The sequence below is a fragment of the Myotis myotis genome, unplaced genomic scaffold (genome assembly GCF_014108235.1).
Source record: "Myotis myotis isolate mMyoMyo1 unplaced genomic scaffold, mMyoMyo1.p scaffold_m19_p_18, whole genome shotgun sequence".
Taxonomy (NCBI): Eukaryota; Metazoa; Chordata; class Mammalia; order Chiroptera; family Vespertilionidae; genus Myotis; species Myotis myotis.
In genome coordinates this window covers 14,840,072-14,860,498 of record NW_023416322.1, presented here as the reverse complement: position 1 = coordinate 14,860,498, position 20,427 = coordinate 14,840,072, and the positions used below count along the sequence as shown (strand labels likewise).

Sequence of the window (20,427 nt, the reverse complement as noted above, 5' to 3'; positions counted from 1 at the left end):
TGTCAGACATCAAACTACAGGTCTAAGGAGGGGGAAACAAAACAAAACTACACCGAGGGTTATAATTTAAAACTACAGAAATTCAAAGATAAAGGAAAAATTCTGAAAGAAGCTTAGGAAAAAAATACCTTAGCTACACAGGAACAACAGTAAGAATCACATCTGACTTCTCATCAAACTATTCTAGCAAGGAGAGAGTAGAGTGAAGTATTTAAAGTGTGGAGGATAAAACCACCAGCCTAGAATTTTGTATCCTGAAAAATTAGCATTCAAGAAGAAAAATAGGCTAAGACAAAAATTGAGGGACTCTGTGGCCAGCAGATCTATCTCCTAAGCAATGCTAAAAGAAGTTATTCAGAGAGAAGGAAAACAACATAGGCCATATGTTCAGATACCCATAAAGTAACAAAGAGCATCAAAGAAGGAATAAGTGAAGGTAAAATTGAAACTTTATTTCCTTATTCTTAATTGATCTAACAGACAACACTTTTACTTTTATTTCTAGCATTTCTTTTCAATACTTTATTGTTCAAAATAACACCAACAATGAATGTGATTATGCATGCTTATGGATATGTTACATATTATGATTATATATAAGTGAAATAAATGACAACAATGATGAAAGGGACAAAGGGAGAAATTAGGATTACTTGGTTATTAAAACATGTTCACACTACCTGTGAGGTGCTACAGTGTTATCTGAAAGTGGACTTGAATTAACTGTGAATGTATAATACAAACTCTAGGGAACCACTCAAAAAGGTTTTAAAAAGTATAATCAATATGCTAAAAAAGGAGAAAAAAATCTAATTACATAAAATGCCATATTAAAACCACAAAAGGCAGAAAAAGAGTGAAAGACAGAAACAGGAATAAAGAACCAGAGCAAAAATAGAAAAGTAATAAATATGGTTGATATAAATAATCACTTTGAAGGCCAACGGTCTAAATGTACTAATTAGAAGACAGAAATTGCCAAAGTCAATAAAAAACCAAGAACCAACTATATATGTTGTCTACAAGAAACCCACTTTAAACATACACACACATGGATTAAAACTAAGTACCGTAAGTGGAAAAAATATACCAAGCTAACACTAATTAAAAGAAAGCAGGAGTAGCTATGTTAATTTCAGACAAGGCAAACTTCAAAGCAAGGAAACTTATAATCGATAGAGGCATTACATAATGACAAAGTGGTCAGTTCTCTAAGAAGACATAACAATCCCTAATGTGCATGTGCCTAACAACATGCATTAAACTATACAAGGCAAAGAAGAAAACCTGACAGTATTGCAAAGAGAAATAGATAAATCCACTGACATGTTTGGAGAATTCAAAACCCCTCCATAAGAAATGGACAGAAAATCAGTAAGGACACTGTTGAACGTAAGACCACCATCAATCAACTGATATAATGAACATCTATAGACTACTTAATCCAGCAACAGCAGAATATACATTTCTCGCAAGTTCACATGGAACATTCCCCAAGACAGACAATGTTCTGGGCAATAAAACACATCTTTTTTTTTTTTAAATATATTCTATTGATTTTTTACAGAGAGAAAGAGAGAGAGATAGAGAGTTAAACATCGATGAGAGAGAAACATCGATCAGCCGCCTCCTGCACATCTCCCACTGGGGATGTGCCCGCAACCCAGGTACATGCCCTTGACCGGAATCGAACCTAGGACCCTTCAGTCCACAGGCCGACGCTCTATCCACTGAGCCAAACCGGTTTCGGCAAAAACACATCTTAACAATCATATGATTTCTACTTTTAAACCACTATAGAATTAAGCTAGAAATCAATAACAAAAAGATAACCAAAAAAAAAAAAAAATCACAAAATACATGGATATTAAGCAAACAAAAATACTTCTCAATAACACATGGGTTAAAGAAGACATCACAAGAGAAATATGTTTTGAACTAAATGAAAATACAACTATTCAAAATTTGTAGAATGTACCAAAAATACTTAGAAAGGAATTTATAGCATTGAATGCATATATTAGAAAAGAAGAAAGATAATAAAATCAGTCATCTAAGTTTCCATCTTAGGAAACTAGAAAAAGAAGAGCAAATTAAACCCCCTGGAACAAATGGATATCTGCATGCAAAAATAAGTAAGTAAATCTAGACACAGACCTTACACCTTACACAGAAATTAACTTAAAATAGAATACAGACCTAAATATAAAATAAATAAGAAAGCTATGAAACTCCCAGAAGATAACATATAAGAAAAAAGCTAAATAAATCTGGACACGGCAATGACTTTTTAGATAAAACACCAAAAGCATGACCCACGAAGGAATCGATAAGCTGGACTTCATTAAAACTTAAAACTTCTGCTCTGCAAAAGACAATGTCAAGAGAATGAGAAGACAAGCCACAGACTGTGAGAAAATGTTTGCAGAAGACATATCTGATAAGGGACTGTTAATCCAGTATATAGAAAGAACTCTTAAAACTCAACAAAAAGAAAATAAACAATACAATTAAAAAATGGGCCAGAGACTTTAACAGGCACCTCACCAACAGAGATATGCAGATAGCAAATGAAAATATGAAAAGGTGCCCCACATCACATGTCAACACGGAAATGCAAATTAAGACAACAATGAGGTACCACTGCACACTTATTACAATGGCCAAAACCCAGAACACTGACACCACCGAATGCTGAGGAGGATATGCAGCACCAGGAACTCTCATTCATTGCTGGTGGGAATGCGAAATGGTACAGACACTTTAGAAGACAGCTGGACAATTTCTTACCAAACTAAACAAGCTTTTACCATACAATCCAGTGATCATGCTTAGTATTTACCCAAATGAGTTGAAAACTTATGTCCACACAAAAACCTTCACATGTATATTTATAGCAGCTTTAGTCATAACTGCCAAAACTCAGAAGCAACCAAGATGTCCTTTGCAGATGACAGACTGTGGTACATCCAGACAATGGAAAATTATTCAGTGTTAAAAAGAAGAGCTGTCAAGCCATGAAGACACCCAGGAAGCTTAAATGCATATTACTAAATGAATGATGCCAATTGGAAAAGGCTACATACTGTACAATTCCAACTATATGACATTCTTTTTAAAAAGCCAAACTATGGAAACAGTAAAATGTTCAGTGGTTGCCAGGTGTCAGGGTTGGGGCAGAGTAGGAAGGGAAGAATAGGTGGTGCACAGAGGATTCTGGGGACAATAAACATACTCTTTTTTTTTTTTTAAATATAAAAAATACTCTTTATACCATAACTAGAGGCCCAGTGCACGGATTCGGGCCAAAAGCAGCTCTCTGACATCCCCTGAGGGTTCCGGTTTGCGAGAGGATGCAAGCCAAGCCAAGGGACCCCACCGGTGCACGATTGGGACCAGAGAGGGACCACAGGAGGGCTCTAGGGCGTGTCCGGTCTGTCTCTCCCAGTCCCAATCAGCTGGAAACCAGCAGCTAGCTAACCTACCTGTCAGAGCGTCTGCTTCCTGATGATGAGTGTGCGTCACAGTGACTGATGGAACGGTCAAACCCTCATATTAGGCTTTTATTATATAGGATGATGATTACATGTCATTATACATTTATCCAAACCCATAGAATGCACAATACCAAGAGTGAACCATTATGACCTGGCCAGTTTTTCTCAGTGGTTAGAGCATCGACCCATGTACTGAAGGGTCGCAGATTTGATTCCCAGGCAAGGACACATACTTTGGTTGCAGGCTCAATCACCCGCCCCAATCAGGGTGCATGCAATGGATGTGTCTCTCTCATGTTGATCTCTATCTCTCTCCACCTCTCCCACTCCCTCTCCCTCTATCCCTCTCCTCCATCCCCTCCCCTCCATTCTTCCTAAATAGCCTCAGGTGAGGATTAAAAAAAAAAAAAAGTGAACCATTATGCAAACTATGGACTTTAGGTCATTATTATGTGTCAAAGTAGGTCCATTGTAACAAAGGTGCCACACTGGTGGGAGGTGCTGACAGTAGGGAAGGCTGTGCATGTGTGGGAACAGGGGTTTGTGGGAACTCTCTGTACCTTCCCCTCAGTTTTGCTGTGAACCTAAAACTGCACTAAAAGCCTTAATGTAAAAACTGTAAAAAATATTTCCTTTTCACCTCATATTTCTCTGAAGGCATTATCTGTTGTTTGTTCACTCTTTTGTTCCCCCTAGTCTTCACTTCTAGTTTTCTTCTTTTATTTCTAATTCTCCCCTGAGCTGTCACCTCATCTCTGAGTTTTCTAATTATGATGTATGTTGTTCTTTCGTGTCTTATATAATTTCCTTAATGTCTTTCGGTTGATTTGGAAACAGTGAATTAGTTTTGATCTGTTTTGCAAGCACATCTTTCTGGAATGCTTTAATGGATATAACTCTATTCATTCCTAATTCTATTTTTCTTCCAATAACTGTGTATGGGACTTGATGTGGATTCTTATCTGTTGTGCATTTTTATGTGACATTCATTTTCCTAAACTGTGAGAATGAAGCAGGTTAAATTTTAAAAAGCTCTAACTTCACAGAGCTCCCTCTTCTGTTGTTTTTGTGAAGTGTTAAAAGGAAAAAAAAAGTACATCTTGCTTTCTGAGATTTCCTGGCTGCTCTCCCTTCCTTTGAACTGCGCCTTTTCCTTGTCCCTACCCTGCTCCATTTTGATCCATTCCCAGCAATTTCTCCTCACGCAGGGCCCTGTCCTAGAAGGCAGTTCTGGCAGGTCAATTTTGAGAGTTCAAAGGGCCAGAGCCTTTAATCCCTCTTATTTCGAGCTCTTTACACTTCCCAGGTGTTAGAGTGGGCAAAGCGCCTTCACCTTCGGCTGCTGATCTCAAATTGGCCCACTGAGCTTCAGTGCTCCGGTTGGCTATTTGGGGCTCTCCTGTGCTCAGATTCGGTCAGAAGCCACACTGCTGCTTCTTTTCGTCTCCCACATGGATGCCTATCTCATGCAAGTCCTGTGGTCATTGGTATTTTGTCCCCTACTGCTTGAATTTTGGGATTCGTGTCATCTTGTCACCTGGTTGTGTTGTAATGCTGTCTATGGATTTTTTATTTTGCCGTCTATGTGGGTGGCATGCTACTGCCATCACCACCTTCCCAGGATCAGCATCTTTTTCTTTTTCCTTTTTAATATATTTTTATTGACTTCAGAGAGGAAGGGAGAGGGACAGAAACATCAGTGATGAAAGAGAATCACTGATTGGTAGCCTCCAGCACGCCCCCTACTGGGGATCGAGCCCACAACCTGGGCATGTGCCCTTGACCGGAATTGAGCCAGGGACCCTTCAGTCCCCAGGCCGATGCTCTATCCACTGAGCCAAACCAGCCAGGGCAGGATCAGCATCTTTTAATTCAGGCTGATTTTTCTCTGTACTTTGTCTTGATTCCGTCCTTCAGCTGATCCAGGAAGAACTTGGCCTCGGCTTGTCAAGAGTCCCCGTAATGTTTATATATTTGTGTGCCTGTGTGTGGTTGGGAGAAGTGTGTGGAAAGGGGATCATGGGTGAGGTTGCTAATTGGGGACAGAGTTGCAAAAAGTGAGACACAGACCCTGCCTTGGGAGCTTATAACCTAAGAAGCCAACACGTGTCGCTCAGTGAGGCAGGACTGCACCACCCAGTTGCCAGTCCCAGCTCTTACTAGCCTGCCGTGCCGCTTGGGCGAGTCAACTTCTTGGGGCATCAGTCCCTCCACTGGTAAAGCACAGAGCACATCCTGTGCCCTGGCCATCCGCATCGGTTGGGGAGAGGAAAGGAGATAATGGAAAGCATGCGTCATCTGGGGGCAATGACCTGCAGGCGTCCTGGGGACAGGAGCCCCTTGTTCTACATCTGTCTCTGCCCCTCAATGCCTCGCACACATTCTGAGCACACATTCTTTTTTGCACCTTCAAAAAAGCACAAACAGCCCTATTATGTGATAATTAATTTTAAAAGCTCCTCAGCGTCGTCAATGATGACAAGAGTCAATATGCCCATGTGTGGGGGCTGGAGAGGCGAGCCGCAAAAAGACCCTTCACATCGAAGAAGTGGCCTTCACTCCAAGTGTCAGCCATCAGAAGACACGGAAGAGCTGAGTTTTTAAAATGCATTTTTTATTATTCAGCCTTCAGCAGAAATGTCACCTTTCTAAAGCAAGCTGTTAGCATGCGCTCTCCGTGCCAACTGGGCGCCTCTGAGGAGCGGGATTTTATCTCAGCGTTTTTAGTGATTTGTGTTTTTCTTTCAAGGAGCTCCATGCCTTAAGGCACCTGAAACACTAACAGCACAAGAAGGTGAGGTTGCGGCAGGGGCAGACTCCAGCAACGTGAAACAGGCATCTTTGCAAAACGGGCCCCGGATCAGCATCAAAGTCGGAGCCTGCAGCCACCCTGTCCAGCAATCCATGTCCTCTCCATGCCACTCACTGTGTTCTGGGGGGGCTCCTTGCTTGAAACCATATTCTCAAAGAAACTCTGTTTTGTGACAGGGCCCCATTAGCAGGCTCAGCCACATGACAGGCCTAGGAGCAGCCAGCACAACTGCCGGCGACGCTTGCCAATAAGCCAGATGCTGCCACATATTGGCATCTGGGTCCTGGAATAGCAACCATGTTCTCAGTCTGGCTAGGGATTCTGACCCTCGCTACAGAAGGAGACAAAGGAAGGAAATAGAGAGACGGAGCAAGGGGAGGGAGGGCAGCCTGCGGAAGAGTCTCCTGGTAATTTCCCGACCATGGATTTAGAGCTCCCACAACAAAAGACTGGTTGGAAAGCTGCTACCAGTGCTGCAATGGGCGGGAGAGGTGGAGATGGGGAGCACTGGAAACCAGCGAGCTGTTCTGGCACCTGGGCAGTGGGGGTGGTTGATTCAAAAGGAGACAGCTGCAGCAGGCAGCTCCGGCTCCCCCTCCGCTCCCTCAAACCCTGAGAGCCCCCGGAGGAGATGAGCTACTGGATAGAGCTGAAATCTGCGGCATAGGGACAAAGAATGGCCACACCGGGAGGTGTGCCTAGATTTACAGCACCAGGAAGGCCAACTAAATGGTGAGGGTGAGACCCGGACCAGCAGTCTCACGGAAATCCTTACAGCCGAGACAGGTGTGACCAGGTGTGACAGGGTGCAGGCAAAAGGAAGCCCTGTGCCTGCAAGTGCCTTCGGATACTAAGGCCATACCGGCCTGACTGAGGCTTCGGGTCCTGCTGGAGGCATATTAGGTGGACTATGGCCCAGGTGGGGTGAGTTGAACTGAAGGATATAAAGGGCTGGAAATAAAGGAGAGAATGAAAAGCAAGCAGTAGTTCTTCTCAAAATATCAAGTTCTTCCACCATCCCCTCACCCATGGCATGTTTGACAAGAGTAGCCTTACACTTGAAAGACAGGTTATAGGAGCAAGAGAATGAGAGACTGCATGGTCAAAAGTCCTGGCCTCTGCAGTCGGACCACGGAGGGAACAGCCTCAATGGTCATTTACCGGTGGGCAAACTGGCTTCTCTCTGTTCAGCAGACACTGTATTCCCTAGCCAAACCACACGGGTGTGCCTCTGCTCATAATCAGTGTGGATGTTAGTGGGAGCCTCTGCCCACCATTAGAAAAAAAATGTGCAAAGCATGTCCTTATTGATGGTGGTTTAAGCAATAATGTCATTTTTTTAATAAAAAGAACGAAGCACGTGACTATTGAGGGTGAGTCAAAGCATAGCAAGAGCACAGAGAGGAAGCAGCTGCACTGAAATCCCACCCACTAAAAATATGAAAGTGTCCACACAGTTTGCAGATGCTCACAGAGAGGACAAATATATATATCTATGTCTGGTCATATTCTATTTCATTCACAATCTCATCTAATAATCTTGAGACCTTATAAACAAAAGTGGAAAATAAGAAGACAATGGGCCACCCATACTCCCCTCACCACCACCCGCATCACACACACTTAAACTTCAGGGACCATCTAGTACATTTCACTTTGCTTCCCTGAAGCTTGATGCCCATTGTCAAGAGGCAAAACCAAGTCTACCCAGACGCACCCCCAGCTGAGTCCCTCGGTTACAAAGAGAACACAGAGCAGCTCTGCTGCACATCAGAATCCAAGGAGAACATATCTTTCCCAAACTTAGAGTCTTTAAGTTCAGATTTTGAACAATGCAGGGACTAAATACTAAGTTTCCATTGTGGCTCTGCCTGAGGAGAAAAACTCAACAATACTAGTATACAAGTAATCAAGGTAGTTATAATTGTAATTTGTTTATTCTACCTACGGGTATTTGACTCCAGAGAACTATGACAGAAGTGGCCAGTCTCTTGGGGGAAGAGAACCATGCCCCCCGCATTCTCCTCCTGTTGCCCCTCCTCTGATTTTCCTCTTTATCCACTTGGCTATTCCCCATGCCCTTTCCCTTTTTCCTTGTCCTCGTTATCTATCTTCTCCTGTCACTTGTTCCCACTGACACAAGGACTCCTTGGGACAGCCTCCTGGGAAATATGCTAAATCTTCCAACTCAAAACACCACAGGGAAGGATACTCATGCCCATACAAAGCAGAGGTGATAAGATGACATTAAATTAAGCCCGTGGTTCTCAAACTTGATCGTACATCAGAGTTACCTAGAAGAGCTAGAAAAACATTGTTGTACAGGCTCCAGAGTTCTAATTCGTAGATTCAGGACAGGGTTCAAGATATGCATTTCCAACAAGTTCTCAAGTGATGCTAACCTTAATGGTCTGGGGATCACTTTTTTTAATTTTTATTTCCCTGACACTTTATTATTTGGGAATAATTTCAAACCTAACGAAAAGTTGCAAGGAGAATAAAAATCACCTTATTTTCTGACCCAGATTGGGACCACTTTTTGAGAACCACTGAACTAAGCAAAGTATGTCAGAGGTCTGGTATGAAGAGAACAATCACCTGGCAGGACGCAATGCCTTCTGAGGGCGAGAGCGGAACACTCTCCAAATCGAAAGCAAACCAACTAAAAAAAGCAAGAGGTGGGAAGAAGTGTCACGAAATGTGGAAGAACGTGAGTTGGGAGCCAGGAGTTTTAAGTTAAGCTCTGAATAGTAAGTATCATTATCAGTCAAAGGGGGAGTGTTATAAGCTCTCCTGGTTTGTCTCTCCGGTGCTTCCTTGGGGGGAATTTGACAAACAACAAATCCATCATCTCCTGGTATAAACTGGCTTCGAGAAAAGGGGAAAGCAATTATTTGATAGGGAAACTACTCTGTACACTTGAGAGACCTGGACAAGAGGATGACTCTACACCCACCTTAACTCAGGACTTCATCTCTTGCCTGAATTTCCGTAATAACTCCTAACTGATCTTTCTGCCTCTATCGCTTTCTCTCCAAGTTATACTCCATTCTAACCCTAAAATTATCTTTTTAACAGCAGGATGCAATACTGTCAGCTCTCTAAGAGCCTTCACTAGTTCCCTACAACCTAGAAAATGATGTCCAAATATTGCAGCATGGCATTTAATCTGGCCCCAATTTATCTTTCAAATCCCTGTACCTATGAGCTGGCCGAAACAGAATTCGCTCAGCTTTACCTTTGCCCACCTCCATGCCTTTGTACACAACTGGGTTTTTGTTCCCCTGGATACTTTCCTTCTCCCCAAACAAAATCTTGGGGTGGGGGGGAGTCCTTATGTTTAAAAATACGAATCTAACTTCAAGGTTTTGCCCCAATACAGGAAGCTTTCCTGCAGCTCCTCAGATCTCTCCTTTGTGTGCTCACCATACCCTATTTGTTCCTTGTAACACAACACTCTGCCCTACTTATTATTTATGCTTTCTTTCCCCTGGGTTTTCTAAGGTCCTTGGAGGCAGGCACCATGTCTTTTGTTCAGTGACCGGAGAAGCACATAGGTGGGAGGGGAGTAGATAAATGGAAGATGAAGAGAGGAAGAAGAAGAAATGAGAAAACAGTAGGAGAGCGTGGTGAGGGGGAAAGTTCAGTTTTAAAGTTTTCTTAGTCATTCAGAAACTTTCGGCTGAAAACAGATCCTCCAAATATCTAACATTTTCTTTCTAGAACAATCCCAAGACACTGAGTAGCTGTACAATATTTCTTTTGTTTTGCCAACAATACACCTCCCTTTCTTCTTGTTTTCTACCTATGTTGCTACTGAGTCAAATAAATCAGGGCACATCACCTTGTGGTCATTATTTTGCCACTGAAACTGGCTCAGATCCCTTTAAATCTATCCAATCTCCTTTTATATTGATAGGTGGGGGGGTTGGTCAAACTCCTACCCTGTGGATTAGCTTTAGGAGGAATTTGATTAACATTCCTCAAAGAGTTACCTTTCTGATATAAATTCTTAAGATCTACAAAAGCAGAATGCCAGCAACTCTAAGTATAACCAAAACCTGGTTCCTTGTCATTCTTCTTACCACATTCAGTAAGAGGTATTTCTGCCCAAATAAATCAGCAGCTCTTCACAGACACTCATGGCCTCTTCCTTTGCCAACAGCTGTCTTCACCAAGGAGGTGGAGATAGAATTCACTCTAGATAAGCTTGTCACTTAATCTTTCCAAAAAGACAGCATCTTATTTCCTGGGATAGTTAAAATAGTTTCAATTTCTGCCTAACTCTTCCTGGAGGAAGAACAAAGATTTGCACTACCGAAAAAGTTAAGAAACATATTTCACTCATATGTGGGATATAAAACTGAAATAAACAAATGAACAAGACAAACAAATGAAATGGTAGTCACCAGAGGGAAAGGGTAAAAGGGGTCAAATATATGGTGCCAAATATTTTACTTTGGATGGTGAACACACAATGCAATATACAAATGATATAGAATTGTTCACTTGAAACCTATATCATTTTATTAACCAACTAGTGGCCCAGTGCACAAATTTGTGCACACTGAAAATTAATTAATTAGAATACTTTAATACTTTAATATCGCTATTCACCCTTTCTAAGTATCAACCAAATTCACAATCACAATGACAGATCAAAACACACATGTGATTGGCGCCAGCGAGAGCATTATATGTATCGTGCATGCGCGAGTCAACTTAGCCTTTTATATATATACTAGAGGCCCAGTGCACAAAAATTTGTGCACTCGGGGGGTAGGGGGGGCCACTCAGCCGGGCCTGTGCCCTCTTGCAGTCTGGGACCCCTCGGGAGATAACACCCTGCTGGCTTAGGCCTGCTCCCGGGTGGCAGAGGGCAGGCCCAATCCTTAGGTGCAGCCCCTGGTCGGCCTCAGAGCAGGGCCGATTGGGGAGTTGGGGCGCCGCCCCCTGTCATGCACAGAGCAGGGCAGATTGGGAGGTTGCGATGCCACCTTCAGTCACGCTCAGGGCAGGGCCAATTGGGGGGTTGGGGCACCGCCCCCTGTCACACTCAAGGCAGAGTCGATGGGGAGGTTGCAGCGCCACCCCCTGTCACGCACAGAGCAGGGCCCATCAGGGGGGTTGGGGTTCCGTACCCTGTCATGCACAGAGCAGGGCCAATCAGGGGGTTGGGACGCTGCCCCCTGTCATGCACAGAGCAGGGCCCATCAGGGGGGTTGGGGCTCCATACTCTGTCACGCACAGAGCAGGGTCAATCAGGGGGTTGGGGAGCTCACCCCTGTCATGCATAGAGCAGGGCCGATCAGGGGGTTGGGGGAGTCCTGGCTGGGTGGCTCAGTTGGTTGGAGCATCATCCCATAACCAAAAGGGGGTTGGGGAGCTCCCCCCTGTCACGCACAGAGCAGGGCCGATCAGGGGGTTGGGGAGCTCCCCTCTGTCATACTCATGGTAGGGCCAATTGGGGGGTTGGGGCACTCCCATCACCCACACAGCAGGGCCGATCAGGGGGTTGGGGCACTCCCCCCGTCACACTCAGGGCAGGGCTGATGGGGAGGTTGCGGCTCCACCCTGTCACACACAGAGCAGGGCCCATGGGGGGTGGGGGGCCGCACCGTCACACACAGCACAGGGCCGATCAGGGGGTTGGGGAGCTCCCCCCTATCCGGCACAGAGCAGGGCCGATCAGGGGGTTGGGGCGCCTTCCCCTGTCACGAACAGAGCAGGGCGGATAGGGAGGTTGTGGCCCCGCCCCCTGTCACACACAGAGCCACAGGGCGATTAGGGGGTTTGGGCGCTGCCCCTGTTATGCTGATCCCGGTGCCGGGAGGCCTCACGACTCCGCTGATCCCAGTGCTGGGAGGCATATTACCCTTTTACTATAAAGGATAGAGGCCTGGTGCACGGTGGGGGCCGGCTGGTTTGCCCTGAAGGGTGTCCTGGATCAGGGTGGGGGTCCCCACAGGGGTGCCTGGCCAGCCTGGATGAGGGGATGATGGCTGTTTGCAGCTGGTCACACACCCTTCAGGGTGGGGGTCCCCACTGGGGTGCCTGGCCAGTCTGGGTGAGGGGCTGAGGGCCATTTTCAGGCTGGGGGTGACTGAAGCTCCCAACTGCTCCTTTTTTCCTTTTTTTTTTATTCTTGGATTTATGGCTGTCACTGGAGCTGAGAGCCGGCTTTAGCTGTGAGACCTCGCTGCCGAAAGCAGGTTTCTGGCTTTGTTTACTTTCTGTATTTGAAACTTTGTTGCGACTCCAGCTCTGAGATCCTGGCTGACTGAAAACAGGTTTCTGGGGTTTTGTTTAGCTTCTATATTTGTTTTTTTTTGTTTTTTGTTTTTTTTGTTTTTTAATATATTTTATTGATTTTTTTACAGAGAAGAAGGTAGAGAGATAGAGAGTTAGAAACATCGATGAGAGAGAAACATCGATCAGCTGCCTCCTGCACATCTCCCACTGGGGATATGCCCGCAACCCAGATACATGCCCTTGACCGGAATCGAACCTGGGACCTTTCAGTCCGCAGGCCGACGCTCTATCCACTGAGCCAAACCGGTTTTGGCAGCTTCTGTATTTGTAACAATGTTTCTTAGCAGCTCAGAGCCCAGCAGCGGCAGGCGGGGAATGTTGGAGTCCTCCATCACTGAAGCAAGCAAGCCTCCTGTTCGTGTCAGTAGCCTGGCTGCTGGCTGCCATCTTGGCTGGGAGTTAATTTGCATACCGCCCTGATTAGCCAATGGGAAGGGTAGCGGATGTATGGCTAATTACCATGTTTCTCTTTTATTAGATAGGATAGAATAGACTTGCTTAATTAGACCTGCTTTCTGATTTAGCTAAACTTTTTCCAGCCCAGTGAAGCACCCCAACTTCTCTTTCAGATAATTGTCAGCAACACAGCAGTAAATATCAACACGAAGGAGATTATTATTGTAGATCACGCAGGGAGAACAAAGGGTAAAATATTTAACTGCAGCAGTGTTTGACTATATTCTGTGCAGTGAGAAAACCTAAAGTCATTTTCAAGGTCCATCATTTCTTACTTCTTTTCAGTCAGGTAAAGTTTCTAAGCTTTCTAAATCTCTGTTTTCTGCCTAATGAAAAGAAAATAGGATTCCACTGAATCTCCTATCTACCTACTCCAGGACTTCTGTGAGGATCAAATGAGATGAGGCATGGGAAAACGCTTCACAAACATTTGGTTAAAGTGTAAAATATTTGCACCTGGCTATAAAGCAAGTCGTGTTCCTGGGCTGAAGAAATCCCAAGGAGGCTAGTTGCTAGGGAGAGAAAGCCAGGTGTTGCTATGTGATGTCATTACCCAGTGCCCACAGCAACTGCTTCAGGGCTGGGCTGGGCTGTGGGCCACATTTTGTGCCATGGCAGCATCGGATGCGATTTGGTGGGCTATTGCTCTGGGGTGGTGGTGGGGTCTGTGTCCCACTTGGGGGAATCCGAGTGTTGCTTTGTGAGCACCAGGTCTGCAGTGCCATTTCTCTGTAAATGGCCAGTGCACATCACGGCAGCTCCTGCGTTGAGTGTCTGCCCCCTGCTGGTCAATGCATGTCATGGAAACTGGTTCACGGGCAGAGGGACACTTAGCATATTAGCCTTTTATATATATAGATGTCACTCCAATAAATGTGATCATTTTTTTTAAAAACCTAGCTCAACAAAGACACATAGGCCAACACACCTGACAAGTGCATTACCCTGGACCACCTTACTCAACTTTCGTTATTACACCTCCACAAATTTTCTCTGCCTCGATTTTCCCCTGTAATGAGATCCCTGAATCAAGGAAAGAAGTCGGATGATAGGAACAAAAAATGCACAGCTATACTAACTATGCATCACCATTATCGTAAATCTTCCCCAACAGGAAGTTTATACTCTGGTTTCCTGTTTGCTGTCCTTGAGAGAGTAAGCGATGCCAAGTCACAGAAACCCATAGTACTTTGCTTCCCATTTCCTTGCAGCTATTCTATTTACAACTTTATTTCAAAATAGCTGACTTCACAGCTTTTGCCATTTAGTAACCCTTCAACATAAGGATCTAATATGAAATCCTTAAAATGAACTGAGTAGACATCAAATACTCAAAAGTCCAAATTACCTAGACTGGTAGAGGTTAATGTTCTGCATTAAATACAAACAGAAAGTATCAATTTTGCACTCTGATTATGCCTGCCAAAGAACTGAGTCAAATAAACACATAAAATATGATAGATGAGGGCAATAGGGTAGGAATACCATCACGGTTATTGAGAAAGGTCTAAGAAGTGGGCAAAGGTAGGTGTGTCCTAACCTCCTTTCACCTCCACATACTTCTATCTGGACCTTCAACTCTCCTTTTCCAGTGCAGAGTTGACTTAGAAATAACCTTTACTATTTCATTCTATTTATAATTTTTATAGCCACATAACCACTAAGGGCTGTGCTACTGAGTGGGTATATGGCAGCAACCCAAGTATCTGGGATTACTAGAAAAATAATTATAAGGACACAGTTAAGTATCAATTTAAGATTTTCATTAACCTTGTCTTTCTACAATGTTGGTTTATCAAATTAGTTCACTCTAAAAAATAGAAAATCCATCATGTTTGTGGAGCTTGGAATTCACCTTCCTTTTCGTTCTATAGGTAAGGAACAGGTCTGGAATACTGTCATTTGATTAAGGTTAAAGTCTAGTTCAGCAGTTCTCAACCTGTGGGTCGCGGCCCCTTTGGCGACCAAACGACCCTTTCACAGGGGTCGCCTTAAGACCATCCTGCATATCAGATATTTACATTATGATTCATAACAGTAGCAAAATTACAGTTATGAAGTAGCAACAAAAATAATTTTATGGTTGGGTCACAACATGAGGAACTGTTTTAAAGGGCCTGAAGGCTGAGAATCACTGGTCTAGTTAGTCTATTCCACAATCCTCAAAAAAGAACCTGAAATACCAGGCTTTGTTACCCAGAGCATTTAGATACGCCAGAGGTTAAATCAACTACTTCTAAGAAGTAAAATGACCCACCTTAAGCCCTGGCCTTTGCTATAAAGTAATTCCTAGGTGAGTCCAACAAAGATACTATAAGGGGCCCATTGAGAGTCAAAGAGCCTTTCAACACTATAGTCAGATTTCTTTGTTTGGATTCATAAATTATGGGCAAGTGACTTCAACCAGGGCAGGTTATGTGTGGGGTCCTAATATAGTGTTACTGGTCATAGCATGAATATTATTTATAAATTTTATACTCTTCAGTACAAGCATTATTTGAAAGAAAAACTCAAACTTGGTTCACAATTAATCTGAAATAAAATAGGGTAGGAAAAGCTGGAGGGTCAAAACACAACAGGAATTATAGCTGTTTTAAAAATTTTAAAAGGCAGGTTTAAATAGATTACCGAGAGTTCAGTTATAACAAATTGAAAAGATCTGCCTCAAAAAGTATTAACTGGTGTCATAGTTAAAACAAATTGCTAAAATGATGGCATTCTTTTTTAATCTTAGAGAGCTTAACTCACCCCACTATGAAATAGAAATGGTAGATTTTCCTATCATAATCTTAAGATAGGGGACAATATACAATATTATTTGGCAACCTGTTAGAAAAAGCTCTCTTATAAAGAGCATAGTAAAATAATAGTAAATAACATTGGTAATTTCACATAAAAATATAAAATCAAATAAAAGCATGGGCTCAAACTGATGTTTGTACATCAATGTTCATAATGACACTGTTCACAATAGTTAAAAAGTAGGAACACCAAAATGTCCATTGCCAGGTAAATGGTTAAACAAAATGTGGTTTATACACACAATGAATATTATTCTGCCTCAAAAAGGAATGAAATTTTGATATACACTATATCACGGATGAACCTTGAAAATATTATTCTCAGAAAAACAAATATTGTAAGATTCTGCTTATATGAGAGACCTAGAAGAGTCCAGTTCATAGAGGTAGAAAATAGAATGATGGTTACCAAGGGCTGCGAGAGGGGAAATGGGAAGCTATTCTTTAATGGGTATAAAGTTTCAGTTTGGGATGATTAAAAAGTTCTGAGATGCATAGTGGTGATGGTTGAATAAATATGTGAATGTACTTAATGCCACTAAATTGTATACTTAAAAGTGGTTAACGGTATGTATACCATACCACAATAAAAAAAATACATCAAATGAGAAATACTAAGTGGCAAGTTCTTTTATGATCTTGGCCCATATGACACATGCTCAAAAAAATACAACAACAAAAAAGCAGTATCGGCCACAGCCTTAGAAATATTAATATTTCTAATATACACCATCAAACAAAAACAGACTTGGGTTCATCAACCCAAAGCCATTTATCTTGTGTGTTCATTACTAAAATAATTAATGTTCATCATTAAATCAGATTATGAATACTGCATTTAACATTAAGCACACGTTCCAACCAACCAGAGAGAAAGACAGAAATTGAAGCAGTGGAATTGTGTGAACACACTGACACAGCAACCATCTGTTGACATTACTGTCCTCTGAATCCAAGGGACCAAAATCATGTGGTAGGGCTGGGAGCTTCACCTTAGTTGTGAAGTCCTACTTTCATGTCATAGGGCACTTCTGGAAGGAAGCTCTGTAATGGCCAGCTCTAAGCACTTGCAGATTTCCTACTAGTCCTACCAGGAAGTCATTCTTGTGTCTCACCTGCATGAGTTCCTGTTATGAGGCCAGGGGGCTGGTGAGCTGAAATCCAGTTCCAGGGAGTGATGTCATCTTGATTGAGCTATGATCCTGGTGACCTGTTCCCCATCCTGGTGTTGTTGCAGCCCTTCAGCTGGGGTTCAGGTTATAAGGGGACCAAAAAGGAAAAGGGGGGAGTAGGATAAGAAAAGAAGGAAAAATGCTTGCACATTTCCTTTGTTTCACACTAAAGCATTTTCTGCTTCCATTAATTTGATGGGAGGACCTGGCCATTGGCAGATGGCAGATGCTCTTGGAATAGAGGTGGGCTCTCACACATATCTCAAAAATACAAAGGATTAAAACATACAGAAAGCTTTCATTATTTCTGGTAACTGCTAACTTGGGAATAGTGACTTATTCTCTTTCCTTTGAATAAAGTTTAAAAAAAAAACATGCATTAACACTTTTAAAACATTTGTAAGTTGTAAATAATGCATAACCACAGGACCTATCTTAGCAACATAAAGAAAAAATACAAATGTTTAGAGATGTTCAAATACTCAGATTCTTTCTACACAATGTCAAGTAGATTAGGAGGTCAAATCTGGAAATCCTGCCACTATAAGTAATGAAATAGGATTGCCATTCAATTCCATTTAGAGGAGGTCCTTTGGTTCTTAGTATACCAAGTCAAAAACTAAAATGAAGTCAAGCATAAGACAGAGAAATTGCTAACTTTTCAATATGAATGGAAGAGAAGCCTTTCTTTAAAAAAAATGCAATTAAATGAAAGACAGATTTAATTTTTTACATTTATTTCACATCATGATTTCTTAGTCCTTATTAAGCTGATACAATTTGGGGACATAAATACTCCCTCTTCCCTTTTTTGTTATGTATTAGTAGGGGTAGGAAGAACAGAATATTACAGAATAGGCCAGGGAAGAAGAAAGATAGTGTCAAAGAGAAGAGAGTGTTTATATGAACCCTTCCATAAGCAGTACCAACCAACCATGTACAAAGTTGACCCCATGAAGTGTTTTCTTTCCATGTGGACTTCTGAAAGCATGAAACAATTCGGGATCATATTCAACATATATTAATTATACAGCATTGTGGTGCAAGTTTCCTATCAGACATGATGAGTATATTCTTTTTTCTCTCACTTTTTAATCTCCACAGATGTCATTATTCATGAAGCACTTTTTATATAGTACTCAACAAATATTAATTTGATCATATAAACCAATCTTGGTTAGCAGAAAGCGTGGTTAGCTGCCATGTAAAGGTCCTCCTCTCAAGTAACACTTGATTGTACACTTGGAGTTTCATACCAGAGGAAGTTCTTGATGGGCATTCCTTTCAGTTGGGTTTACGACTCATCTGCAACACTAAGTGTAGTTAAAAAAAGATCACACCTTCATTAAAGGTTTGTACAAAACAGCCTCTTGCAATATACCGATATCTTGTCCAGGTGGTAACTGTAAGGAATTGTTCTCTTTTAGGCTTTTTATCCTCCATTTCCTCTCAAGGTGTTTATCCCAATGCTTTGGTGCTTCCAAAGAAACCGAGGCTGCGCTGCCTCTGTGCTGGGGATGCCTGCCCAGAGAAGGTCAGAATGCATGCAAATAACCTGCATTATGTTCATCTCATCAGTTCTGCCCAATCCACAGGAGTAAAAAATGGGTGCGATTTGATATCTTCAACACCAGCAACTCCAGCACCAAGACGCTCCACAGGATTGAACTGTAAGAGCTAAGAAAGAGGATTTAGTGACTAACAGGAATCCAATGAGCAAATTAAAGGAAAACAAAATATATGAAAGGAAAGTGCTTGTAATTCAACCCCAGCAGCAAATGAACATAACAGCCAATTGACTATCTTTTCTTGAAAGGGAGCTGTGTCTAACATCACTCTAGTGGTGGCTTTTCAACTGATTTGAAACATGACCTTGAGTGGCTCACTTTGTTTCTCTCATCCTCATATAGTTACACTTGTGAATTTCCAATTCCAAAAAGTACAGTGTGACATTAATTTGATATTGCACCAAATTCCGAGAGGTCCATTACTCCTTTCATGATTTGAAAGGTTGGGCGGCACAGTAAGTCTTTCAACCCCTAGTGGATTATATGTGTACTAGGTCTAAACTTTACCTAAAGTCTGAATTGGCCAATTCGTATTCCAAAATGTTTTCCTTGGAATAGCTGACTCACATAGAATAATTTGCTCCAATGAGTAAAACGTATTTTGACTTATTCAGTATCAGAATTTATGTATAAGTTAATAATATTATATGCAATAGAATTGTTGAGTGTGGGAAAATACAAGCAGTCATATACAATTATTGTAGGCCATAGGCATGCGGGAAGAATGTGTATTGAGACATTCACACATCCTCAAATTTTTGTTTCAACAGCTTTACCAAGGAATAATTTATATAGTATAAAATTCACCTATTGTAAGTGTACAATTGAATGATTCTTAGTAAAGTTAGAGTTGTAAAACCATTGCTACTATTCAGTTTTAGAACAGTTTTGAACCCTAAAAAGTTTCTTCATGCTGTTTACAGATAATCCTCACTTCTATCCCCAGCCCTAGGCAACCACTGATCTGTGTTCTGTCTGTAAACTCAGCCTTTGTGGATATTTCATGTAAATGGAATCATAAAATACGTTGTCTTTTGCAGCTGCTTTCTTTCACTTTGCATAATATTTTTGAGAGTCATCTATGTTGTAGCAGGTATCAACAATCCATTCCCTTTATTTCTGAACAGTATTCCACTGTTGGCTATACCACATTTTGTTAATCTAGTCATCAGGTTAATGGACATGTGACTTTCCAGGTTGAGGCCAATGAATACACTTGCTGTTAACATTTGTGTATATGTCTCCTTGTGGACTTTCATTTCTCTTATGGGCATTCCTAGATGTGCAATCCCAAAGTCATGTGTTAAGTTCATGTTTAGCTTTTTACTGCCAAACTTTTCTAAAGTAATTATACCATTTTATATTCCCACCAGTTTCTCTACATCCTTACCAATACTTCCTAGCATCTATCATTTTTATTATAGCCCTTCTAGTGGGTATTAGTGGTATCTTATTATGGTTTTAATTTGTATTCCCTAATGACTAGTGATGGTATTTTTCATGTCCTTATTAGCATTTCATATAGCTTCCTTGGTAAATCTTCCTCCATTTTTATACTGAGTTGTCTGCTTGTTGAGTTTTTAAGAGTTCTTTATACATTTTGAATACAAGTCCACTTACAGTTATATGATTTGTAAATATTTTCTCCCAGTCTGTGGCTTGTCTCTTCCTTTTCTTACTAATGTCTTCAAATATAAAAGTCTTTTTATTTTAATGAAGCCCACATTATCTATTTTACTTTTGCTATCATGTCTAATAACTCTTTTCCTAATCCAAGGTTATGAAGATTTTCCAGTTTTCTTCTACAAT

The 20,427-nt window shown here is 41.9% G+C and overlaps 1 protein-coding gene across 11 annotated transcripts in view; it reads right to left on the bottom strand.

The window, feature by feature from the left end:
• Positions 1-20,427, bottom strand: part of RPS6KC1 (ribosomal protein S6 kinase C1) — a 159,755-nt gene that overhangs the window by 8,230 nt on the left and 131,098 nt on the right. For 9 of the 11 annotated variants that reach the window (XM_036344810.1, XM_036344815.1, XM_036344813.1 and 6 more), the window contains one exon: positions 17,755-18,727. In XM_036344810.1, coding sequence (XP_036200703.1) covers positions 18,617-18,727 — 111 coding nt within the window. In that variant the 3' untranslated portion in view covers positions 17,755-18,616. Of the gene's footprint in view, positions 1-16,493; positions 17,124-17,754; positions 18,728-20,427 lie in introns of those variants that run through there. The other 2 variants (XR_004973439.1, XM_036344812.1) reach the window with 2 other exon arrangements.